Below are 27369 nucleotides of genomic sequence, written 5' to 3'. Positions count from 1 at the left end.
AATAATTTATAATGATTTTAACCAAGATAATTTACCTAATTTCAATTATTTTAATATCAAACGAGAGGTTTTGACACTACGAATATATATGCAAAATTTCATAAAAATTGGTTTTACCGGTCAAAAGATATCAATCCACGAACGCTCGCGCCAACACAGTTACTCGCGCGCACTAGTTACTCGTGCGCACTAGAGTTTTAACTAGGAAAACTTGTTTTTAAGTTTATCGAACCTTTGGAAGAGTTTCTTGAAATTGAATGCTCTATCATCTGGTGCAATTTAAATTTGGATTAATCCCCCTAAAAGTGAAAAAAATTTTTTTTCAGTTTCAATATAACACATTGATATGTTCTGCAAAGTTTTAGAGCCTATTATTACAAGAAATTTTGCTGAAGACTGTAACCTGAGATAGAAGCGAAGACAGAGAAATCTTATTTATTGTTTCTGTATTTGTAAAATCAGTTTTTCTATTTTAGCTCTTTATGTAATTGTTGTATAACTTTTTCATGTGTTATCAAGTTATACAAATAGTAAAAATACACAACTTTGCTGAAAATAGTATACCTCTATGATTGCTTGTTTAGGAACTGTAGAACTTTGATTATAAAAATACCCTGATTTTAACCCCGAATTACTCGACTACCAACTGACGGATACATTTTAAACATTTTACATTTGCTGATAGTTTTGCTACATACAGACATCATTTTTCCATATGAAGTAACGTGAAAAAATTTCAGTTTGGGGCCAATAGCGGTACACCCACGGTTGCCAGTATGCCAGATAAATCTGGATTTTGCCAGATTTTTGATTGCGCGCCAGACATGTATTCGTGTTCGCCAGATTTTCGGGAAAACCTGGTGGCAACCTTGGGTGCACCTCACATGCTGCTTGCTTCGTTTCTGTGCTCTCGGTTTATGCTGATCTATTTTCCTAACAATTTAAAGTATTATTGCATTGAATAATTCAGACATTTTGCTGAACATTTTTTTGAAGAACATACGTTAGTTAAACACCGATTGGTTAATATGGCATTCAAAAACCTACACATGTTATTCAGAATACAACAGCGTAAGTAACCGAAGGTTAATAAAAATTGATGAAATTTTTTCAAGAAAACCTTGTTGATGCATAGTTATGCATAGTTCAAAAACCTATAAACTAGACCTTTACTACGCAATGTATATGTTAAAGAATAATATTTCTTCTTACAACTTACTTTTACTTGCACTTACCCACAACAATTAGTATTAGAATTAGTAACAACTTACTCAGCAATTTCATGAGAAAAAGAACTATCAAAATTTGTAAGTGCTACTAGTTTGTTACTACTAGATTTTTATGTAAAGCAACGCACAATGCAACGTTAACTAATAAATGAATTATGTTCCGGAGACGTGTCGATTTCTATCTCAAATAGCAAGTAAGACCGTATAACAAAGGTTCCTTTCACCAATAGGTGGATTAAATTAGGTTTTTTACATAAGAATAGGTATCTTGTAAGATTCCAAACCAGCGGCTTCTAATTCTTGGGATTACGAGCTCGTTTTTGCCTATTGTGCAATCTTTCAAAATGGCCTTAATAATTCATTGTAAAAAAGCATTTGTTATAGATTTTGTTATGAAACCGAATTATGCAAATACATTTTTCTCGACCAAAGATTGCTACGAGGGATTTAATTGATTGCAAACAATAAAACTTACATTTCACTAAAATGGTAAGGTGTTAATTATTTGCAATAATTTACCAACAACAACTTTTTTACATCGTATGATCATAAATAGTCAGATTCTGCTAAAATTTCACGTACTAATTCTTCTGGAATCAGCTGTAGTGATTCAAACTCAGGTGTTACCAGCCATTATTTTTATTAAATTGTCCCATTTAATGAATTCATTCAACATATTCAGCTACGTGTCATATTTTCACATTATATTTGTTAGTGAAATACGTAAAGATTATATGCTTTCAAGACATTAGGGAGGACAAGCTACACACCTGCTATATATGCTCTCTCGATTAATGAAGCGAATTTATTAAAATTTAACCTGATAAGTTCAAATTTATCCACTGAAGGAGTCCACCGAACGATCAGCACTGCGTAAAAGCATATTTTTGGATTTTGGGAATAGCAGCTCTGTGAATATGAATTCCGAATAAATGGTCAACATTCGTGGTGCACATTACAAAGCTTTGTGTGGGACGTTGATTAGTTGTCCAATGATCAACTTCGACTGATATCGCTTCATTTGCCGATACAAGCAGCAACAGCTTCCACTCACGTTTGGCTATTAACATAATGTGATAGCTTCTTTCGATGGTTCGGCTTGCTTCATATGTTACCGATCGCTTGTTTCTTTTCCTCTCAGATATATGTAATTTGCTTAACATAACATTTTGATTAGAATATAGATGTTCTGCACTGTTTTACAGCCGACGAAGCGACTTGTAGTCAAACTGGAATGAAACTGTTTTAGGAATTAATAGTGGAAAGTCCTACTTTCCATTAACTACCACTCACATTTTTATCAAAATAGTTCATTCTTTCTTTGCCAAAAAAAAATTATACTCATTCTTAATTTCTTGATGCAATTGATTTGACCCGAATGCAATGTGCGACGATGGAAAATTAGGACACTGTAACTGCCATAAGACTTCAACCAATTTCATAACGTTCAAACAATAGTACAAATTGCTTCATTCGTTAGTTATTCCCGTACCGTGGCGGAAAAACTGTTCCTTCGAGGGCTTCGCGACATGATTTATGGTGTTCTGGTCTACCGCCGCGCCAGTCGGTCCGACTACGGTTGCTTTCCCGTGGCAACCTTCGACTACTGCTGGCCGTCGTTATTACAAATGAGTTAATCTTCCAGTCGAGACAACCGCGTCTGGACCACGAGAAGTAAAAACTTCTCTGAGCGTTTCAATTCGCCATAAATTTTTTTCCTGTCATTCCAACTCCAGCTACAGTTGGCGTGATAGTCGGGCGGAATTTGCGAACCGTATTTTATCGTCTTCCACCACGATGCTAAGTAGATCATTTCTGTTCGGCGCGTGGCGATTTTGACTGGAGAAATACCTTCCAGAGTCGTAAATCATTTTCCACAGAACCAACAGACTTGACGCAAACTTTAGTGTATTATTTTAGGAATAGTTGTTGAGTGCTGCCGATTATTTCAGCTAAACGAATGGGTCGTTTTATGGAGCTATAAACCGTGGATGGCTACTTTCCTTTTTACGCCAACGAGCCAGCATCCGTAAACTTTTCCCTACCGAGTGTTGCGCCTCCATCAGACATGTCGGTCAAACCTCTCGAGAGAACGTCAATCAATGCGTGAAAAGAAAACATTTTTCTGCCTCCCCCTCTGGTGGTGAAAGCGAAAGTAATGCTCAAGTACGTACGTATGAGGCAAAACAAAGGATCTCGAATCACTCGCTAATTGAATCCACACGAAGCGTGAGAAAGTACAATAAAACCCCCGGAGCAGGATATCAATTTCAATTTTCATCCTCAAGAGAGCGAAACACCCTTCGGCAACCTGTACCGGGCTGTGTCGAAAGCTGCGTTTTTTCCGGATCTTTTGGTTTCGTCTGTCACATAAACTCCTGTGCCTTTTTCAAGTGCCTTGCACTGGAAAACCAGGCAAAAGAAGCACTTGCAGGAACGAACCGCCACCACCGCCGCCACGGACTGCTTGTTCGGAAGGCAATGTAGAATGCGATGAATTTATCCTGTTACTGGACGCATCTTCCGGAAGTGCTTCATCCCGAAGGAATGTAAGAAAAAGGGAAGAAGATGGAAGGAAAGCATCTCGAATGTGTGAAGTTGAGTGCGTCGTAGAGAACGGGGGATGGAATGGCGACGCGGCGTTTGAATTGAAAATGATTCCGAGGGGTGTGTCCCGCCAGCTGGTTTTTGGAGCGAACAAAAATACGGGGGTCGGAAATGGAAAACTCTGGTCGTACGCGACAGGCGAAATGCTGAGTGCAGTCATAAATTATTTTGGGTACGTCGTCGGCAGAGAAGGACAAAAAAGAATAGGAGGATTTCAGCAATTTGTTTTGTTCTCATTTAGTATGATAAACATTCATTTTTATTTTCAATTTAAACCTGAACGTTTGCAACTCTTTAGAAAAAAATTCAGCTTAAATTTGACTGCTTTTAGGGGGAAAAATTCCAACAATAGCTAGAAGATTTCATTTTCGCTAACGATCCGAAAACAAAATATCAAAACAATTATTCAATTGCGCTTGGCCCCGCCACCGGGCATCTGCAGTCCGCCTGCATCGCCGTCGTAGTTGTGAACAATCCAAAACACAAAAATTAATTTTAATTTAATTGAGCTTCATTCCGTTATTCCGCCATCGCTCATCGAATAACGTTTATTGTCCCCAACCGTGCTCTTGAAATGTTTTCCTTTTCGTTTGCAACGTTTGTGGCGCGTTCGTTTTCGCCGAAAAAGGTCAAGGATCAATGCCAATCAAACGGTCATCAGTGAACTTCTGGCTTCGGTTGCGGTTGACGGTGCAAAGGAAGTGCATTCCGAGGCTGGGCCCGGCTGGATGGTGCTGACACAACGCGGACCGGGAGCATCGTGAGAAACCCGTTGGCTCTGTGAACAGTGCCGCCCCAAATCGAACAACAATGTTCTCAATTGGTCCTCAATTGGGCTCGATCAGCAGTGACTGACAGGGCATCAGTCGATCGTATTGGCATGCGAACATTGTGCGGCGATTGGATGCACATTTCTGCGCTGTGACGTAATGCGCCTGCCGATCATTAGCGTAGAAAGGAATACTCGAATGACGGAGGAACTTCAACTTTGGAACGGCTTTTGCCAGTTACGCTACTGACTGGTCCCCAATTTGGCTGTACGAAGCAGTTTCTCAGAAGGATTGAGAGAAATGAGTTGCACCACCAGCATCGACTGCGGCAGAGAATGCGGCCTGGCGGAGGGTCTTGTTACGATGCATACGCGCCGAAACCGGTTCCCAAAAGCAAGTGGAAGATTTGGCAAACAACAGCAAAAAAATATAAACTCTGCTACAATTCTAACGATGGATGACACGAGGGAAACGCGCGCGTTCCGTTTTTTTGATAATTCAATCGGTTTCCTTTGGTCGGTCGGGCCTTCAAAGAGCTCTCCGACAGGTCTGCAGCTGCATTCCACGCTGCTCGCGGCGAGAATCCAAGAATCGCTCCCGAGGATGGCGTTATGTTGGTTTGTTGTTTCTTTTTTTATAGCTTAGAATACTCAAATATCGCAGCTTGCTGCAGTTTTTGTTGCTTCGTTCTGTTCTGATCGTTGAAGTTGTTTTGTGTGTTTAACATTTCTTTCGGGATGCTTTCATCGTCCGATCGAATTTTTCCGTACGTTTCCGCGGTGCGTTTGCCGGTGAAGAGGAAGAAGGAACTGAAGCCGGCTTTGGTTTGCTCTAGATAACCTTGAAATGGTTGAGGTTTTTAGTGTTTGTTGGATGACTTTGGGCTTGTGGGAATTGTGGGAGATTTTGTAATGCAAGTTTTGTGGTTTTTATATTATAACGACCATGTAATTGCACAAATCCTTTCGTTATTATTTATTTTCATTAAAATCTGCAAATAAATCGTAATTCGTTAGTGTCCTAACGACACTGACGAACTGACATGGCTCTAGCATTTTAGCTTTGACGCACTAGATCATGCACGCGAGCGATCGCTAATGTCAAACAGCAGAGAGAACAAAAGTATGAGGCACAGATTTTTGCAAAATTCTGTGGCAATATGTATGAATATCGAAAATAGCCCGGTAATTCCTCCGAACTGAATTTTGAATAATTCAACTTTCGTACCATTTTTCAACTTTTTTGTTTAACATAAGTGATGTTTTGCTCTCAGGCAAGTGATCGCTTGCTTGCAAGTTCTTCATGGACCAAAATGGACTGCGTCACGACGCGTCAGTTTGTTGATGGTGCAGAATAGAACATTTCAATTAAACAATGATATTACGCGTTGACTGAGATATTAGGTAGCTATTTCGACAGTTGAAATGATTAGCATACAGACCTTATTTATTTTATTTATAATAGGCAGTTCGAGATTACTCACCTGAAAAGAAACAAGAAAAGAAAAACTGTTAGTTTATTTTTTAAATACACATCCCAGCCGGCACCAACTTGTATATCAATGTACGAAAATTATCGTAAATATCTCTTAACAAATTCGGATTCGTAAATAAAGCCCAATAAAGCGCGCACAAGTTGAGAATCCATCGTATATAATGCTAATAGCTGACAAACATACGATTTTCAGCACAAAGCTGTATAGCTGTATGAAACTGGTCGCGCTTAATCGGATCTTATCGTATTGAAATACTTATATAGGTGTATCGCTCAAAATTAATACCTCAGTGCGTATATCGCCTCTAAAATGGTACGGATAAGCGGCTTTTGCGCGTCGAATACGATTTTGTTGGATACATATCAGTACGTAACTCTTATTTGCAATCTAATTATACATTTGAAAATGCTGGCTGCGACTGGGGAAGGGTGGTAAAGACGGGCACCTTAAGGTATAGACTCAATATATAAAGTAAATATCTACACAGATAGAACTGCTCTGATCGCGATTATCATACATACTTTTTTCCTTTTTTTCGGGTTATCCAACTGGTCGCTTAATAGCGTATAAAACTCTGCGCTGGGCCCTTTTGTGATGTCAACAAAATGTCAGGGAGACCTCAAACATCAGTTCTACCTGACGAGACAGGCAATGTCGCCCACTAAAACACAGGTAGAGCCCCAAGCATAGCCGTCACGCCTATACCCGCAGGCGGAGGCGGAGTTCCGGTCCTGCGCGGACTCTACGAACTGACTCTAAGATCTCTCTGCCAAAGGCCGGAATGTTATATTTTAAATATAATGATGATGATGACGATGATGATGACAATGATGATGATGATAATGATGATGATGAGAAGAAAAATGATAGATCCAATTTGTAAATGTGCTTTGGACTTTTTGTACCACTTGAGTTGCAATATGTGGTACAGTGAAGAAGTGGAGGATTCGTCAACCCCGCCTGACACCGGTCTTCAACCGCGCACCCGCTTTCAATTTTCCAACACAAACAACCACAAATGAACCAATAGGCAAGACAAATTTTGGAGCATTACTGATTATCAACTTATCAGAATAAATTTAATTTTTCATCTCCTTAGCATTCATGCACTGTCCCACGATACAAAGTAAATTGAGCGCAGCACAAGCTGAACGGTCGCGGTAGTCGACAGAAGCTTCAAAATATAGAGACTCACCCACCTTCCAACCCTCGAGACCAAAGAGCTAGTGCAGTAAAGCTCTGGGCTTAAACGTCTCTCTAAGAATCGACCCCTTCCCATCGACAGACCCCGCGGACGGCTATCAGAGCACAGAACAGCTACGGGGCCAGTGCAAAAATCCTAGCATCGCCTAGCCAAGACTCGAACACACGACTCGAATTGACCTAATTTTCCCATCCTTCGTCATACAACAGGATGGTATCCCGCTTACATCCCCTTACTAACCCTAAGTCCCCGACCAACTCAATCAATCCGACATTTTTCGGAGATATTTGTGACAGTTATGATAAATAGGGATGAATCCCAGAAAACTTCATCTATTAATTATCAGAGATCCCCATACAGCCCAAGCAACAATGTGAGTTTTATTCTACTCTTATGGTAATCTTCAAGACCAGTTTTGGCCTTAAATGCCATCATAAGAATGTAATAAAACCCAAATTGTTACTTGGGAGGCCTTATTCTTAAACGGAATAAAAGCACTTTCTGAACAACGCAACAATCACATTTGGTAAATTTTTACGAGTTCCACTTGAAATCACAAAAGTATTTTGATATATTCCCACATTCAGAAGTAAACGTGACCGCCGTTCATTTACTGATTAGTTAACCGTTATGTGTTCGACAAAAAAAACACCTTTAAGTGCTCGACAAGGGTACCCGGGTACCCACAAATTGAAACGCTTGTAACTTTGGCAATTTTTGACCGATTCGGACACTTTTACCACCAAAAGATTCATGAACTTATCCACTTCCAGTGTGGTTATAACAGAGCCGGAAGTGGCTCATCTGGTTCCCGGAAATCCGGCAGTCCGAGGATGTGTTCCGGAATTAAAGCACATTTTATATTTTTGGATGTAATTATAGTAATATGGGTGTCCAAAGTTCTTCCAATTACAGGCATACCTCGATATAAGACAATCTATAATTTCTAAAAGTTGTCTTATATCGAAATTGTCTTATATCGAAACATGTTTTTTTTCAAAAAAAATTTGCATTAGCGGTCGCCAGTTTTACTCTGTGTTATGTGTTTACAGTTTTTGAACTATTTATTATTGTTTGAACTATTAGTTTTTAACTATTTTTAAGGTTATTTTGAAATAATGAACATCTTCATGGCACCGATTTCAGAATGGAAAATCAGCTCTGGTATCGTTATCAGCTATGTCAAAGGGATTTGTTTCGATATAAGACAAAATTGTCTTATATCGAATTGTCTTATATCGAGGTTGTTTTATAACGAGGCTGTCTTATATCGAGGTATACCTGTACTCCGACAGATCATTCTTCATTGTTTTAAGACAATACAATGATATATCCTTGGAATGGCCATTCTGTGACAAGTTCCCGTGGGACCTCCTGTGGCCATAAAACTGTTTGGTTTGCAACACTGGCAATATGGGTGTCTAAATTCATGAAATTACTCCAGAAGGTCATTTTTGATTATTTTGATTCTATCTGATGATTTTGCCACGGCATGGCCATTCCGGAACATATTCCCGTGGGGCTTCACAGTTGTCCAAAACCAAAAATATGTGCGCATTAGAGTTTTGAGTGGGAAAACTTGATTTTAGGTTTATGGAACCTTTGGGAGAGTTTCTTGAAATTAAAAGTTCTATCGTATGGTGAAATTCAAATTTTGAATAATCCCCCTAAAAGTGAAATAAAAAATTTATTTTTCTGCAGCTTCAATATAACACATTGATGAGTTCTGCAAAGTTTTAGAGCATATTATTACAAGAAATTTTACTGAAGACCGTAACCTTCTATCTCTTCAGCGAAGATAGAAAAGTCCTATTTCTTATATGTGAATCTTCAAAATCAGTTTTTCTATTTTAGCTCTTTTTGTAGTTGTTGTATGATTTTTTCATGTTCTATAAAGTTGTACAAATAGTAAAAATAAACAACTTTGCCGAATGTAGTATACTTCTATCTTTGCTTATTTAGGAGCTGTAAAACTTTTGTTATAATAAATACCCTAATTTTGATCCCCAATTACGCGACTATGCGCAGACGGATACAAATGAAACTTCCTGACTTTTTGTAGTTTTTTATTCAGTTTCAGATTCATGTAATGTAATTTGTATCTGTTTTTGCATAGTTGAGTAATTCGGGGTCAGATTTAGGGTATTTATTATAACAAAAGTTTTACAGCTCCTAAATAAGCAAAGATAGAGGTATACTACATTCGGCAAAGTTGTTTATTTTTACTATTTGTACAACTTTATAGAACATGAAAAAATCATACAACAACTACAAAAAGAGCTAAAATAGAAAAACTGATTTTGAAGATTCACATATAAGAAATAGGACTTTTCTATCTTCGCTGAAGAGATAGAAGGTTACGGTCTTCAGTAAAATTTCTTATAATAATATGCTCTAAAACTTTGCAGAACTCATCAATGTGTTATATTGAAGCTGCAGAAAAATAAATTTTTTATTTCACTTTTAGGGGGATTATTCAAAATTTGAATTTCACCATACGATAGAACTTTTAATTTCAAGAAACTCTCCCAAAGGTTCCATAAACCTAAAATCAAGTTTTCCCACTCAAAACTCTAATGCGCACATATTTTTGGTTTTGGACAACTGTGAAGCCCCACGGGAATATGTTCCGGAATGGCCGTGCCGTGGCAAAATCATCAGATAGAATCAAAATAATCAAAAATGACCTGCTGGAGTAATTTCATAAATTTAGACACCCATATTGCCAGTGTTGCAAACCAAACAGTTTTATGGCCACAGGAGGTCCCACGGGAACTTGTCGCAGAATGGCCATTCCGAGGATATATCATTGTATTGTCTTAAAACAATGAAGAATGACCTGCCGGAGTAATTGGAAGAACTTTGGACACCCATATTACTATAATTACATCCAAAAATATAAAAAGTGCTTTAATTCCGGAACACATCCTCGGACTGCCGTATTTCCGGGAACCAGATGAACCACTTCCGGCTCTGTTATAACCACACTGGAAGTGGATAAGTTCCTGAATCTTTTGGTGGTAAAAGTGTCCGAATCGGTCAAAAATTGCCAAAGTTACAAGCGTTTCAATTTGTGGGTACCCGGGTACCCTTGTCGAGCACTTAAGGGGTAAAAAAATTCGAAGCCCCCCCATTCCACCCCCTTAAGTGCTACATGAAAACTTATTTTATGAAAAGTTGTAATTCAACTAGTTCTTAGATGTCACAGAGTTTCAGTATCCTTGATCAAAGAAAACTTTAGAATTTCGTACTTTGAAAGCTGAAAAGGTACCCGGGTACCCTGTCGAACACATAACGGTTAAAAAGCCCTACACCACGACAAGGTTCAGTTTTATCGTAGGGAATCGCAATTATCATACATACTGAACCTTTAACTCTCTGTGTGATACAGCCACACCGTCATCGTCGTCATCGTCGTCGTCGTCGTCGTCAGTAGACTAAAGCTAAGGCCACTTGGATCACTCGTCGCCAATTTCCGGTCTCTATCACTCTCCGCCAAAAATCGTCCGTTTGAACACTGCAAGGGCGCGTATCTCCTCCGTGAGCAGTGTCACGGCTTCAAGTGCATAGAGAACTACTGGTCCAATAAGAGTTTTATACTACGTCAGCTTCGTACAGCGGAGTATGCTTCTTGATCGTAGTGTTTTGCAAAGCGGAAAGTAGGCACGATTTACTGCTTGAATGCGTCGCTGAATTTCCTTGCTAGTGTAGTGTTGTCCGTGGTTATCAGTGATCTCAAATGCACGAGTTTATCTACCACTTCTAGTTCGTCGGAGGCACGCGTTTGTTTTCTTTGAGCTTCTGTTTTTCGTGTATTTGGTCTTCGACGCATTTATTTTTAGCCTAATCCTCCTAGAATCCGTTATGGCTATGCTACCCTTGGTGAAAATCGAACGATGTTGAACAGCATACAAGATAAGCCGTCACTCTCTCACTCCTTGCCACATCTCGATAGGCCTTTGTTACTCGCTTCAATTTATCCGCAAAACCGTCTTCGTGCATTATCTGCCATAGCTGATCTCGATCGACTATATCGTATGCTGCTTTGAAATAAAAAAATATGTGATGCGTGGGCACGTTGAACTCGCGACATTTCTGCAAGATCTGTCAGATGATAAAAATGTGGTCGGTAGTTGCGCGAGCCCCCATGACGTCCTATTCCCTACGGAACCCTGAGCTATAGGTGACAGCCAGCGTAACAAGATCTGGGAGAGTACCCTGTAGGCAGTGTTTACCAGCGTTATGCCACGATAGTTGGAGCAGTCGAGCTGATCACCCTTATTGTATATGGAACAAACCAATCCTTCCATCCATTCCTCCAGTAGCGTCTCCTCCATCCAAATCCTGGAAATAACCCAGTGTAGAGCCAGTACCTGCGTTTTTGGGCCATGTTTGTGAAGCTCTGCCTTTAAGCGGTCCTTACCAGCCACTTTATTGGTCTTCAGCAACCCTGTTTCTCGTTTGATGTCTTAGACATCAGGTGCTGAGACGTTACTATCTTCTCTGGGCACTCCAAGGTTAAATTCCGTTCTGCCTCCTACTGCAATTTTGCTATTGATGTGTTCATCGAAGTACTGCTTCCGCCTGTCGGCCACCTCTCGCTCATTTGTTAGTGGACCTTGTAGCCCTTATGATTTTGGTTCACCTTGTCGTAAAACTTGCACGTGTCATTAGTTTATTAGTTTAGTTTAGTTTTTTCTCTCCACCGCCTGTTGGCATTCCCCATCAAACCAATCATTTTGTATACTCCAGGGTTCTGCACCTAGCGCCTCTCCGATGGCTAAGTGTATTGTTCCCCAACGGTCTTCGATGTTTGAAGTACCCAACTTCTCGGAAGAGGGCAGTGCTTCATCCAGTATTCGTGCGTAGTTCGCGGCAGTTTACTGGATATCTAGCTGCTCAACATTGCCATCGGCCATCTATGAGAACGCGATCAATCTGGTCCATTGTACGTTGGTCAGGTCATACCCAGAAGGCTTTGTGGATATCTTTGCCTGGGAAAAAGGTGCTTCGGATCATTAGGCCTCGGAAAACTGCGAAATGTATACATCGTTGGCTGTAATCGTGAGCTTCATTCCAGTGTGTTTTTGACAAATTCATTAAAATACCTTTCATTTGATGCCAAAATCATCAAAATCCGTGTCAGTTCTCAAAACTGTTTAAAAAAAAAGGTTATAAATTATTAACTGAGGTTATTAACTGAGAAAGAGCGCCAAATAAAAAAGCGAGAGAGATAGAAAAGACGAATAAGAGAGAAAGAGAAGAGAGAGAGAGGAGAGAGAGGCAAAGATAAAGACAGAGACAGACGGATGGATAGACGGACAGACGGACAGACAGACAGACGGACAGACGGACAGACGGACAGACGGACAGAGGGACAGACGGACAGAGGGACAGACGGAAAGACGGACAGACGGATAGACGGACAGACGGACAGACGGACAGACGTACAGACGGACAGACGAACAGACGGATAGACGGACAGACGGACAGATGGACAGACGGACAGATGGATAGACGGACCGAGATAGAGAGAGAGAAAAAGGGAGATAGAGAGATAGAGAGAGGGATAGAGCGAGAGAGAGAGAGAGAGAGAGAGGAAGAGAGAGAGAGAGAGAGAGAGAGAGAGAGAGAGAGAGAGAGAGAGAGAGAGAGAGAGAGAGAGAGAGAGAGAGAGAGAGAGAGAGAGAGAGAGAGAGAGAGAGAGTTTGTCAATGTAACGCGAGGATTCTTTCGTTAAATATTTATGTTAAAAAGACCGCGACATCGTTGTGCTTCACGGTCGAACAGAAAACAAGCATTAAAACGAATACCTCATTATTAACAAGACTAGCATCTGTTATTTTTTCATATAACCGTCATGCGTCACCAACAGTGGCGCTTCTTTTAGCGAATATGGAAAATTTATGGCAGTATGAATATTAGCACTCACACAGATGCATTTAGGGACCGGCCGGTAGAGTGTCTCCCAAATATTGGCAGAGCTGCCAGTCTTCTTGTTATAGGGGTCTTCGATTAAAGCCTGGGTAAAAGTAAATTTGGACGCATAGAACAATCTATAAAGCCCAAACACAATGCTTACGGATTTTACTACGTTGCGGCAATTTGACAGTTTTTCCATGGGTTTTCTGTCAAATTTCCGCAACGTAGTAAAATCCTATGCATTGTGTCTGGGCCTTAACTCGGGACTGGAGTGTCACAGAAAAATCCATAAATGACTGGATTGCAGTTGTTTTCAGCTTTAAGTTTCACGGTGTTACATCATTGTATTTCTCTGGTTCCGATGAAAGCTTGAACTCGAACGGATGGAGCTGCCAGGATTGGACTTAACGCACCTCAATATCTTTCCCTTCAGCTTTCGGTCATTAGTGCCGGTTTTCTTGGAAGCTCTTTGCTGCCTTTCCACACATAGGTTCTCACTCTTCTTCATTTTGGCATTTTAGCACTTTCGCCAATTTTAACTTAGATCGCTCTTAATTTTCCAATTGTTTTTTACGATTTTTTTACGTCGTTCGAGTGTCATTCTGTACTGCTCCGCAACGTGGTGGAATATTTTGACGAAACTTGCACCAGTTATTCTTCATAAACATGTAAATAAAGTTATGTCAAATGGTTCCAGTTCCTACCACAAGGGGCGTGAGGGGCATCCAAATTTACTTAAATTCGAAAATAATTCAATGGAGTTACCTCTGGGTGGCCAACTTAGCCAGTTGATTACATGGGGCTGTATGATATGTTGAGCCATCTTGTTAGAACCACAGGTGATCCCTTGATATTTGGTTTCTAAATTAAGATTATTATATTTATAAAAATTTGCTTCTTTTTCAAAGACCTCATAATTGCACCACTCCACAGTCGGCCTTTTATGAGTTTTCGGAGCTCCAGCTTTGCTGATACCACAACTGCCGGGATGAAAAAGTGCTTCATAAGTAAAGGTTTCGAGGGTTTTCGACTAATAAATGTCGTAATATTCTAACATCCATCGCACCATACCCTAAAATATGTCATCTAGAACCTTCCAAATGATTATCTAATATTCATATTCAACAAAATATTCCTTCTGTAAGAGATAAAAGTTAATCGTTTAACTCATCAAACTAATCATTTTCCGAGCGAGAGAGAGAGAGACACCGAAAAACAAATTCCAACCGATCTAGTGTGCGTTCCGTGGGAATTTTTTTTCTTCTCCAGCACCAATCGCCAGAATAGCTAGCTGGTTGACTGGAAAGAAAAACGAAAAACGGCCGCCTTAATTTATTGCATTTTAAACAGCAATAAATAGTTATTTATTACCTTTGCCAGTGCAGCTTTCGCTTCGACAGGCGGTTGCCATCCCGTCTGGAAGAACCCCGGGTGGAGGCCGGCCGAAACACTCACTCTCGACATTCGTGGCGTGAGGAAATTCTCGTGTTACACATTTCTGAAGCTATTATTTCACAACAGATATAACCACTGTACGAGGCCATCCCAGGAATCTCGGTATTGTTTGTTATGAAACATTGGCACGGGAACGAGTTGCGGCAGTCGTGGAGTAGCGGGAGAGAACGAAACTGAGAATTACTTAATTGCATTCCAGTTTCACCGAGGTGCATCCGCATCGGGCTGGCTGTCCTCCTGCACGCTGCAAATGTGGTTCTTGCTCTCAGCTCTGGAGTTCTTCGGACACCTGCTTATTGCTTTCCGCGGTGAAAGGAGTTGGTGTATGCGGTAGTGTTAAAACAGCCCCGATACAAGATGTTGGAATGCAGTTGTACTGGTGCGGGTTTTCTTCTCGAGCATTGGCTGCAGCGTTCGGCCTCGGGAACCGAGGGAACGGGGACGGGGACATGCAATTTGAACATGCTTTGCTTGCCCGGTGTTTAGACATGTTCGAAATTCTTGCCACCATTCAGACCACTTTCGCATGGCTCCCACAGTCGGTGGAAATGAGTTTTTAATTGGTGTTGTTTAACAGTCTGGCTTTCCAGACGCTTCCAGAGCTCGGACATGCTAAATCATAATGCAGACATAAGAATTTTTTATCTGTCATAGAGCAACGGGAGTGATTGGAATGGCATCAGGATTAGGTGGCCAATCAAAACATTTGGCTTGATTGGCTTGTTCATCATTAACAGTAAATCGCAATCACTGAGTTATGTCAACATTAACCTTCGGCCAATCAAGAAAAGGGTGTTCCAACCATGCTGTGTTACTCAACTGTGTGGTGGGAAGGAAGTTCAAGAGTTATCCCTACTGCACGGTAATCCATCCATGCTAGGCGGATACAATTTATTGCCACTCGATCGTTCATACTATGAAAAATCACGATGCCAGTGGTCTATCCGTTTCCTTCACACCTTCTCGACGCTCCAACAGCCCTTTCGCCTTTCAGTGTGGGCACCTTTTGCCAGCCCATTGACGAACTCAACTCCAACACGCGGCAATTTGATTCGACAAGCACATTTTTGCTTTGCTCTCCGCTTCGGGCAAATCCCCGCCACTTGCTCAATGTTTACTATTCAACCAATCAAAAGCTGCCTCCGGCGCGGATTATAGGTAAACATTGAAGGTTATAACGAGGCAGTGGAAATGGATTTGGAAAGTATGTACAAACAAATTTATCAAGCACGTCAATCCTCTTATGAGTTTGTTTTATTCGAACAATTTTCTGCTGACCACTTGGTTCACAATTCAAGGATTGTTATGGTGCAAAAAAGAAACACTATCTAATAAAAATCATTCGTTTAAAAATAGGCGAAAATTAAGTTGGCACAACTGCAGCGGACAGCGAAATTCCTGCCATTCAGTGTCCGTCTGCAAAGTTCAAATGTTACCCTCGAGCACTCTATCTCAATCCATTCCGCTGCACCCCGAAGTAATTAACAGAGATTCCATTTCAGTGCCTACCCCGCGCTATGCTCTCGCACACCCAACTGTCGCCGCCTGCAGCAAGTGTGGACTCCGGTGAAAGGAGACGGAGAAAATGAATTGAATAAATTATGTAAATAGAGAATTTTAATGAGAAATAGCGCCCGGTCCTTTTGAGCCGCGTTTGGTCTTACCGGTGACCCTGCTCCGGTGAATAGTGCGCTGTCTGCACGCTATCTCCGGTGGATGCATTCTTACCGACTACATTGCTCATATGTGACGGCAACTATGGGAGCTTCTACCGGCCGTTTCTGTTAATTTATCGATTGTTCTAACCCGCGGCCGTTGTTTCCGTAGGATGGAATGCCAGCAGCAACAGCAGCAGCCTCTAACAACCAATTATTCACCGACTGTCTCAAGCAATTAGTGTTGTCTTGGGCAATGGACCAGAAGAAAAATTACGGCCAAGCAGAGAGCGCTCACCGTCTTGAATAGCGACGGAATTCGGACCGCTTCAGGGCACACAAAACCATGCTTGGTGGTCTAATCGGTAAGGGTTGCATTTGACACTTTATGTGTTCCAGATACTGTGTGCTATCGAAATTTGAATAATCTACTCATTACCATAACCCAAAAAAAAGACGGCAGGTCATCGATCTAATGCTTTCCTCCCGACCCGATGCCTGGTAAATGGTACATAACCCTCGAAAAGGTGACCAATTTATTCAACGAGGCCATTTATTAGTTAAACGATGCGGACAAGTGCTTCCCGCGCGGAGGGAGGGCTGGACCTACTGCATCGGGGAAAAGGTGTTAATTATCGGCACGTTCTCCGATGCAGAGTATTTATCTAGACCCTCCCGCAGAAAGAGACTCTGTGCTGTATTTGTTGTGTAGCTGTTAAGTTGTATGTGATTTGGTTAGGAGCAATGAACCATAGGATTGCGGAAAAATATTTATTATGTAAGGAAAGGTACGAGTGAATTTGGGACACTGAATCAAACCAGATGGTATTTAGAGCGTCGCTATGTAGAACGATCCTTATTATGATAATCTGGTATGTTATAATATTATTAAAATTGCTGCTTGCCACTGAAATGTTGTAACTCATAACTGTTCTGCAGAAATGTCGGTACTTAGTAAGAGTCCAGTTAGGCGTCAAAACGGCTCATGCGAATGTTTTGCTTGTATCGGCGTGGCGTACGACGGCTTTATGTAAGTATAAGCAGTTTAGAATACTAGGAAAAAAATCACACACTGAGTATCAAATGAATTGGTTTTGTTTTCAGGTCGCAGGGTTGATGATACTACGAACTTTTAGACTGGACTTTATGATACTCTCTTAATCTCTCCTGTTTGACATAAGTCATCGCACGCTTGTAAGCAAGTGACCGCTTACTGGTTGCGAGTCAGTTCGTCAGTGTAAATAACGCTATCGAGCAATGATTTTTATCTTAATCAGAAAAGTGTCAAAAAAAAATTTACGAAAAGTGTCGCAGAAGTGTCCAAGAAGTGACAGAAAATAATCAGAGAAGTATCGAAAACGTGTCAGAAGAATCCGAGAAATGTTAGAAAAGTGTCGGAGACGAAAAACTGTGTGAAAAATTTCAAAAATGTGTCAAATAGTGAAAAAGTATCAGAAAAGTATTCTAAAAATGTCAGAGAAATCTACGAAAAGTATTACAAAAGTGTCCAAGTGCCAAGTGTCTGAAGAGTTCAAAAAAAGTTTCAGAAAAATATCAGAAAGACGTCCGAAAAGTCTTGAAATGGTGTCGAAAATATGTCGAAATGTAGAACAGTGTCAGACACGTATTGGAATAATGTCAGAGAAGTGTCAAAAACATATTAGAAAAGCGTCAAAAAAATAGAAAAATGCAAAAAAATCAGAAAAATTTCTGAAATATGTCGTAAATATATCAGCAATAGGAAAAGTGTCAAAAGAGAAACAGAAAAGTATCACAAAAAATCAAAGAGCATTCCGAAAAAGGTCAGATATGTGTTAGAAAAGTGTCAGAAAGGTGTCAGAAAAGTGACAGTAAAAAACTGTGCGAAAAGTGTCTGAAAAGTTTCGAAAAAGCATGCGAAAAGGTGTTGAAAATGTGTTAGAAAATAAAAAATAGTCAGAAAACTGTCCGAGAAGTACAGCGGGATTTCGACAGTCAGAAAAAAGTCAGAAAAGTGTAAAAAAAAGTATCAGAAAAATGACAGAAAAGAACCTAAAAAGTGTTGAAAAAATTTCAGAAATATTAAAAGTGTCCGATAATGTCAGATAATGAGATATGTCCGAAAAGTGCCAGAAAAATGTCAACAATGTGTAAAAAAGTATTCGAAAAATTTAAAAAAGTTTTAGAGAAATCTTTGAAAATTATAAAAAAAGTGCCAGAAAAGTGTCTAAGAAATTTCTGAAGAGTATAAAACAGGTGTCATAAAAATTTCAGAACAGGTGTCAGAAAAATACTAGAATAATGTCAGAGAAGGGTAAAAAAGAATCATAAAAATACAAAAAAGACAGAAAATTTTCTGGAACGTGTCGAAATGTGTCAGAAAGAAGAAAAGTGTCAGAAAAGAATTGAAAAAGTGTCAGATAGTAGAAAAGTGTCATAAGAGTAACAAAAAAGTTCATAAAAGAGTCAGAGAGCATTTAGAAAAAGGTCAGAAGAGTATAAAAAAGTGTCATAAAAATGTCAGAAGAGCGTCCGAAAAGTATCAATATGGTGTCGAAAATGAGTATAAATGTAGGAAAGTGTCAGAAAAGTGGCAGAATAATGACAGAAAAGTGTCAAAAAATATCAGAAAATAGATTGAGAAGTGTCAAAAAAATCAGAAAAATGAGAAAGTGAGTCAGAAAAAATTCTGAAACGTGTCGAAAAAGTGTCAGAAGAGTCACAGAAAAGTGTCTCAAAAGAATCAGAGAACATCCCAAAAAAGGTCACTAATGTGTTAGGAAAATGACAGATAAGTGTCAGAAAGGTGTTAGAAAAGTATCTGCAAAAACGTCCGAAAAGTGCTTGAAAAGTTTCGAAAAAGTTTGCGAAAAGGCGTCGAATATATGTCAGAAAAATTATAGAAAAGTGCCACAAAGGAAATAGAAAACTATCCGAGAAGTACAGCGGGATTTCGACTTTGACATGCAGAAAAACTACACAAAATGTCAGAAAAATGACACAAAATGTCAGAAAAATGACACAAAAGAAAAAGAAAAAGTTAAAATATGATTGAAAATACTATTTATTATAAAAGCATAGAAAAGATGTCTAACTTACACGCTTCAAAACAATTTTTATTTACGAATTTGACATTTATTATGTTTATTCGAGGATAAAAGCCGGCCTTGTCATACATGCAACTGATATCTCCCAAGTGAACGAAATCCTTAAGATGACTCTTCCTGGCGAAACTGAGACAGAGTTTGTGGCGGATGTAAATCCCTGAGCGGATCGCCCAGATGGTGCACTTGTTTGGCGCAATAACAATCATTTACATTTTATGTAACTTCTAAATTCGTTCTAAATCCATTACACCATTAAGAACACAATTTACTGGTACCTGGTTAGGTTGATTTTTTTCTGAGAGGAAACACAAGTTTCCGGGCCTTTCGGCATTGAGGATGATTCGACTCGTAGGGTAAGCCTAAGAGGAACTATGACTTCATGTGATTGCTGTTTTTGTCTTTCCAGTACTGTGGAACTCTACTCTTCCTTTTAGTCTGTCAAGTGAGTTTTTCTTCACACGCTTTATTGTGTCTTTCTGGACCCGCAGGATTCAATGCCTAGGAATTTCGTTACTAAATTTTCCTGTCAAGGATCGTCTAATTCTTGTTCATTTCCGCTTAACATATTACTGTCTTTTTGTGACTCTGTTTTCAACATAAGAGTCTGTACATATGCTCATGATCTAATGCTTGACTCATACTGAATTAGGCCGTTTTTTCGATAATGATAGTACGAAACCATTTTATTTATCAATGGTCGAAGCAAGCCATTTCATTCGTCTATGGTCTTACCGAACCATATCTTTTCATTTAACTATGGTCGTATCGAACAATACACTTCATTAAATATTGTCCGCACCGTACCGAACCGTTTTAAAGATCTATGGTCACACCGAACTGTTTAGTTCATTTAACAATGATCGTACCAAATCATTTTACTTACAAATGATCGTACCGAAACATTTAAACAATTCGTGGTCGTAGCGAACCATATACTTCATTCAAAAATGATCGTACCGGATCTTTTTACTTATCAATGATCGTATCAAACCTTTAAGTTCATCTATGGTCGTACCGAACTATATATTTATTTATACAATGAACGTATCGAAATATTTGACTTATATTCGATCGCATCGAAGCTTTTTTATCACACTAGCTCAGCGTATGGATATTTCGTTAAAATATTTCAAGTTTACTCATTCAAGTTCAAGTTTTCATCTTTTCTGGCATAATAAATCATAGCACAACAAGCAATAAAAAATACTCAAAAAAACTCAAAAAAATGAGGGAAAAGACCACTCAAATTATAATCGTAAATACAACATCCCTATACCTAGAGTATTAAAAAAACTACCTTTCACAACGTCTCTTTTTTTAGATCTGCAGTCTACCTGACGTGGTTCGAAAAACGATAAGCACCCACTGGCGACGAAATAACGAAACAATTCTTTTTTACCCGTTCGTTGTTTTGCTTTATCGCCAAATTATCGTCAAAAATGGACCTTTTTCACTCACGTTCCCACAATGCAGGATTTCTTGGGTGATTCTCCAATGCAAACAATAAAATACTTGAGAAATAAATTCTTTGCATTCTATAAGAGCAGACACTGTCCTTTTGAGCTAACCATTGTGAAAAGCTTCAATTACCGCCACAAAGAATCGCCAAAGCCTTGCTTCTTAACCAACTGCAGACGATCGACTGTGATCAGCAGTCAGGTCGTTGAACGCGGTCAGAGGCTAGACCAGGATTGCCAACACAATGATGCACCGAACTGTTCATACCGTTTGTCGCGACATGTTCTGATGCTGGGATATGCGATATTCTGTGTGAATACCATTAATTCAACCCTCACAATCTCAAACCCCCAGATTGGGTAGATTTTAAAAAACGTCGCACGCACAGTAAGGGGTTGTAGAGTTTTCTAGTCCGCTGTGCTTCAAAGGTTCGCCAAAATCTGCAACCCACAAGTTGGAGAAAAAAGTTGGATTCGAATCCGGTTACAATGTCATAGGTTATAATTGCGTCGTCCCGGAGACACTATCGTTCCCTCCTTCTATTGTAAGGACCAATGTTGAATCAAACGTGCCTACTCTCATGTGAGCGAGTATGAGAAGCATAGCACCCAACGTTTACGCCACTAACGCATCGTACGACAAACAGCCGTCGATACTGTGTGCAGATATTCTGCTACCTACAAACTCGCGAACGCACAGCTTCGTAGCGTATTTCTGCATAACCCGCCCACGAGGCAAACACTGCCTAGCAGCACACTGGGATTTAGCTTTTTTTTTAATTCGTCCCTGAACAAATACATTTGAAGTTGAAATTCTCTGACATTTATACCGCCATTTGTCATCAGGTATTGGAAAACATGAAACACATGGAAACAAAACATGAAACGAACGTGTCCTTGTGAAATTTAAATTATCTGTTAATAAAGTCGTAGACATCTGCACATATGCATATCTCCAAACTAGAGTATTTAATGACAAAAATCGAAATAAATCAAGTTCAGCAGTTTGGCATGCTTGAAATCCAATTCTTAAATACTGATAAAGCATGTACAGAATTTAAAAAAGCAAATCGTTGCTCCCTCTGTGGTGGGTGTTGGTTCAACATACAAGCTGATTCAATTAGCTCGCTCCGGCGGGGTCAAAGACTTCCATGTCTAGTAGTACGAGAAGAAGTACATCCATGGGAGCCATGGTATCCAGCATTCGGCGAAAGACCGAAAGACAAATCATGCCATTCGCACGCAACCCGTCTCTTGCCGGTCGTCATCGGCGGTTGCCATCTACGCGGTGTGTGAAGCGGAAGGAAATACGTGTAATAGCACAAGTGGCGCCCATAGGGCGACTATAAACAGATTTATAGTGTCTATACCCCTTTCGGCCGGCCGGATCCTACCTAACCGCGTCAAGCAAAGCGGGCGATTCAACGTCGCTGTGTTCCGGAATGCGTACGAATGCTTTTGATAAAGTTTCACAACCGCCCAATACAGCACAGCACAGCACAGTCGGGCGGTTGGAGGAACAAAAGATGGAAAAAACTTTTGCAAAGATGTACGTCCCCACCACGCGGCTGCTGTGATGTTTCCGGCCGCGAACCACACTTACTGGTTGCGTTTCGGTTAGAACCCAGCAAAGAACTTTTTTTGGTCGGCATTTTTCCCAATCGCGACCAAAGGAAAATGGGTGGGGGAAAATCTTTTGTTCAAATTATCTCAGCAAATGGCGTTTCCTAGTTTCTAGGCGGAAGTTTCCATACAGGGTGGCACTCCGCAATTGATTTCAATTTCGCTGTTATTTCAACGTTGCTAATATTGTAAGCAGAAGCTGATTCACCCTGTGTGGACTTTTATTCAACCGGCTTTCGGGAGAAAGTCAAGTTCAAATGTAGCTAAATCACTGCGATGATCACCAGAGACCACGTGGTTTTTCGCATAACAGGATAATTTTGTTTTGCTAAACTAGTTAGCATGTTTCAGTTGATTACTCTTTCTGATTCTGAGTTTGTTAGGTTTTGTTGGATAGTTCCGAGTATCCGTAGAAATTTCATTCATATTTTAGTATCTCAACTATACCAGAAACTGGTCAATAAATTCTATTTGATGATATCCAATCACTCTTCAACAGTAACCGGTGGATGCAGTCGTCCGGCTGGAGTCGAAAACTTGCCAGACTTCCCGACAGGAGACGCAGACACGAGCAGCAACAAGCTTCCTACGTTATGGCGACACGAGTGATAAAAAAAAATTGTCGTCTTCCAAACTGCTTCTAATGCATACTCTAGTAGGAAGTTTCGGGAAAGAAGTTATCCGCTATCTTTATCTCGTACCGTTGTGCTGGCTGGATGTAGGCAAGCAAGACTACTGGAATGAGACGCACATTATGATTTATTCCCAACAAAATTATGCGTCTGCTAGAAAACAGCTTTCCGATATCGTTCCGGCATAAGGACGATGGCATTATTACGGATTCAGTCCGGAACAGCATCAACAACACAAACGACGCAGAAAAACTGGTTCAGACGCATAGGAATGGCTATTTCTACTGTACAATAGTATATGAAATCGATGAAAATATTTTGCCGTGATGTCGTGTCGTGAGATTCACGGTGAGATGATATCAACGTTAAAAGCATGCAAGCAAATCGAGAGGAAAAACTCTGAATAACGGAAAAAGTTTTGTTATTTTTATCGTTTTTATTACTCTGCTGGGCAAAAGCGGAAAGCATACGTGAGGGCGTACCACTACAATTAAATTGTGGTTCTGATTTTACAGCTCATTCGGGTAAGAAGTTGAAATTACTCCACCAAATGGGTTTATCTTTCTTTTCCCTTTAGAGGGCGCTGACGCTGAGGTTATGGCGAGGTTGGCAATAAACAAATATGCAAATGGCAACTGTAAGGGTAATGCAACTTCGGCTATCATAAACAGCCGACATTAAAATCGCATTAGTGAAATTTATTGCATATATGATTGGAATGCGGTTTACGCAGAGCTTTCACATAAATCATAGAAACTATTAAAAGCAGTGCTATGCTTAATAAAGGTGAATGGTTCTGTGTCGTGCGAAACACGCAAATTCCACAGCTGAAGAATTCAATATTTTTCTGGTATGAAACCTAGGACAGTTGAGAAATAACAAAGGCAGTTGAAGTTCAGTATATTTATACAACTCGTTCAGATACTATGAATCCTCCTCCTAGAGGAAAAGAATTTTTTATAAGTTCAGAAAATAATTTGTTTTTGTAAAACAGCTGATGTCGATCATTCTATGCTAAAAACTAATTCTGCATAAAACGTAGTTTAGTTATGAATGACACGCTGCAGCAGCCAGCAGTATTCAGAACTTTCGCTTTAAAGTCCCCGCAACAAAACGAATCATGCAAGTGATACCTTATTAACTGGAAACAACCACGGCAATACAGTTGTCACTTCAGAGGTTGTTGGAACACGTGTTTTGTCAAGTCACTGCTGTCACAGCTTTCCACAACCCGGGAGACGCTCAAATATCACTCTCGATTGCACTCGTTGTCGGATCATTCAACTTCAAATGTCTGCCGTTGTCGGTCGGGTTTTCCATTTGTGGTTGTCTATTTTCCCACCAGTACCGGTACCGGTACATGCCGTAGCTAGCTAGCTAGCTAGTTAGCGAAGCAAAGAACGCGCTGTCTGTATCAATTTTTCCCTGCTTCATCCGGTCCCGAAGTGTGGAAGTATTTCCATACACGCTAATGTCAAAACAGCCGACGTATGTGTCGGGAGCTGTCCGCAGGGATTTGCCCGCAAGCCGTCTAGGTACCTCTTCTATTTTGCGTTCGGGTTCATGTGATTTAAGCATGTTCTGTAATTGTTACCTACATTCGGTAACGCTTTTGCGGTATTTGATGTCGATTATATTATTGGTGTGGTTACCTGAGATGTAAATTCGTATTAACTATATGTTGATTGCACGTATAGCATTTTATAGTTTATCGATTAGATCGGATTAATCGGCTTATTACAACCGTTTCTAACCTGAGGATCTTCTAGCTTGGCAAAATATAACGAGCTACGAACCTACTGAGCGTGCTATAAAAGACCCTGCTGTCATATAATTTTTCCTGCTCTTCCGCTTCATGTTTTGCCCTACCCTGAGTATCCTTCAGGACACTGAGAATATAATTTCGTATTGTTTTTGAAAAAATATTCGTAAAACTATATTCGTAGCTGGTACAAATAATTACATACCATTTAAAAACTTTCGTAGGCTTATTGTCTACCGCAAATGTTGTTATTACGAATGGTTCGTATTTTTTACGAGAGCACATTCGTAGCTGTCTTGCATCAAAACCCATTTGATGCACGGTTGTTGTCTGGCATCATTATCGACGAAAACGGGATGCGAAGATTGTACGAAGAGAAAATAGACTTGTGTAATTATGACCTTCTTGGTATGCAGTAGCTGTGGTTCTGTGGTTTGCAGCGTCGTCGGTTGTTCGTGAAGAAGTATGACAAACGAGCTCAGTTCGATTCCCGATAAAATCAGCTTTTTTTCAGAGACAATAAAGATTTCGCTAATTTTCGATAGGTGTCGGTAACTGCGGTAACGGTAGCATACTGACACCTATCGGAAAATAGTGAAATCTAGTATTATTTTTATCGACAGCCTTTTCGTGCATTCGTAAAATCTACGAACCATTTTGTAAAATGCAATAATTCGTACGAATATAGGTTTGTTACTATGTACAAAACATTCAGGATTGATTTTACGAATCTACTTCGTGGTAGGAAACAACGAAAGAATTCGTAAAGCAAACGCTCGTTTTCGTACTATAAACCAAGTTTTATTATCAGTGTACACGTATACATACCAATTTCAAATTGATAAAAAAAATCATTTTTGGCAAGGGAGGAAGCGTCTGGCGTGAAGAATGATAAATTGGCTGAACTGGAAAATTTCGATATCTAAAAAAATATTAGATTGTGAAATGGTAGAGGGCTCGCACCCACGTTCTTTCGGTTGGTACCCGAATGTTTTACTCACTAAACTATTACCGCCTGTATTGGGCAGCATAATACTTAGTTTTATTTTATTGTCCGCTAGCCGGTCCAATACCGCTTTTGCGATTATTTTTGCGGGTATTATAACTGTATTTGTATTTATTTTAATTTACTGCAATATTATCTTAACATAGAATTAAACACATACCCGCTGTATCGAAAAAGCTATCTGATTTTCCGGAGTAGTTATCCAGAGTAGTGTCCTGTCCGCTCACTACCTGCATGTTGCTCCTCGCGCCCACGAAATGAGGGCATATAAAGAAAACATGTTCTGCAGTTTCCTGTACGTCCAAGCATTCGGGACACGTGGGGGACTCCGCATGCCCGAACTAAAACAACCATGCCCTGACAGAATCTGTGTCAGGTGGCAGTTGACTTCGCCGTGGCGCCTGTCGACCCACCTGGATACTTCCGGGATAAGTCGTGTTGTGTCCACCGGCCCTCTGTGGAATCAGACCATGCCTGTTGCCATGTGGTCATCGAGGGTGGTCATCTTGTGGTACTCCGTATGCCTCTAGTTCCACGTTGGTTGAAGCACTCTATGTCCTCACTGATGATGCTAAGATGCCCGCCAAGACGCAGATTGCGTCATATGAAACTGTGCGATACGCACCCGTCACTCTCAAGCAGACGATAGGTACTTTCCAGCTTACCTAGGTAGCTTTTAATTCCTAACGCCGATGACCACATCGGTCCACCATACCTAAGTATGGACTGGACCTCGTTGGCTAAAAGCCTTCGCTTGCTCCCATATACCGCCGATCTGTTAGATATCATACGAGATAATGCCGAAATAGCTGTGGAAGCCTTCTTGCAGACATAGTCGACGTGGCTCTCGAACTTGAGCTTGTCGTCGACCATGACTCCCAGGAGTTTTAGGGACCGCGTTGACGAAATAGTGCAATCCCCGACGCTGATATTTGCTTGCTGCACCGACTTGCTGTTGTTCACCACGATAACCTCCGTTTTATGATGCGCTAGGTCCAGTTTCCGGAGCGCATCCAATCTTCGACAATGCTTATATAGTGGGCAGCCGTCAACTCAACCTCTCTGATAGACTCACCGTAGGCTTCCAAGGTGATGTCGTCCGCAAAGCCGACTATCACAACCCCTACCGGAAATTTTGGCTTCAACATCTCGTCATACATGACGGTCCACAACCCCGGGCCCAGTATGGAACCTTGCAAAACCCCTGTAGTGATTGGAACGCACTTCTTATTCTCCTCCGTGTTGTAGCGTAGCACACGATTCTGGAAATAACTTTGCAGAATCCTGTACAGCTACATCGGCACTTGGACGTTCTGAACCGAATTGGCTATGGAGAACCAACTAGCGCTATTAAACGCATTTCTCACGTCGAGCGAGACAATTACGCAATAGCGGATACCTGTCCTCTTGCGCTGGATTGCCAGTTCGGCTATCTTAGTGACAGACAAGATGACATCCACCGTAGA

The 27369-nt window shown here is 40.4% G+C and overlaps 1 protein-coding gene across 1 annotated transcript in view; it reads right to left on the bottom strand.

Annotated features, from left to right (window-relative positions):
- LOC128735143 (protein kinase C-binding protein NELL1-like) overlaps nt 1-27063 on the bottom strand; it is a 114455-nt gene extending 87392 nt beyond the window's left edge. Inside the window, exons 1-2 of the mRNA XM_053829639.1 lie at nt 26979-27063; nt 24734-24787 (exon numbers count right to left, since the gene is read on the bottom strand). Of these exons, the coding sequence (XP_053685614.1) occupies nt 24734-24787; nt 26979-27063 (139 nt within the window). The remainder of the gene's footprint in view (nt 1-24733; nt 24788-26978) is intronic.
- Between the last annotated feature and the right edge of the window lie 306 nt (nt 27064-27369).

The sequence above is a fragment of the Sabethes cyaneus genome, chromosome 2 (assembly GCF_943734655.1).
Source record: "Sabethes cyaneus chromosome 2, idSabCyanKW18_F2, whole genome shotgun sequence".
Lineage (NCBI taxonomy): Eukaryota > Metazoa > Arthropoda > Insecta > Diptera > Culicidae > Sabethes > Sabethes cyaneus.
Note: the sequence above shows the minus strand (reverse complement) of the source record. Positions and strands in the feature narration are given on the sequence as shown.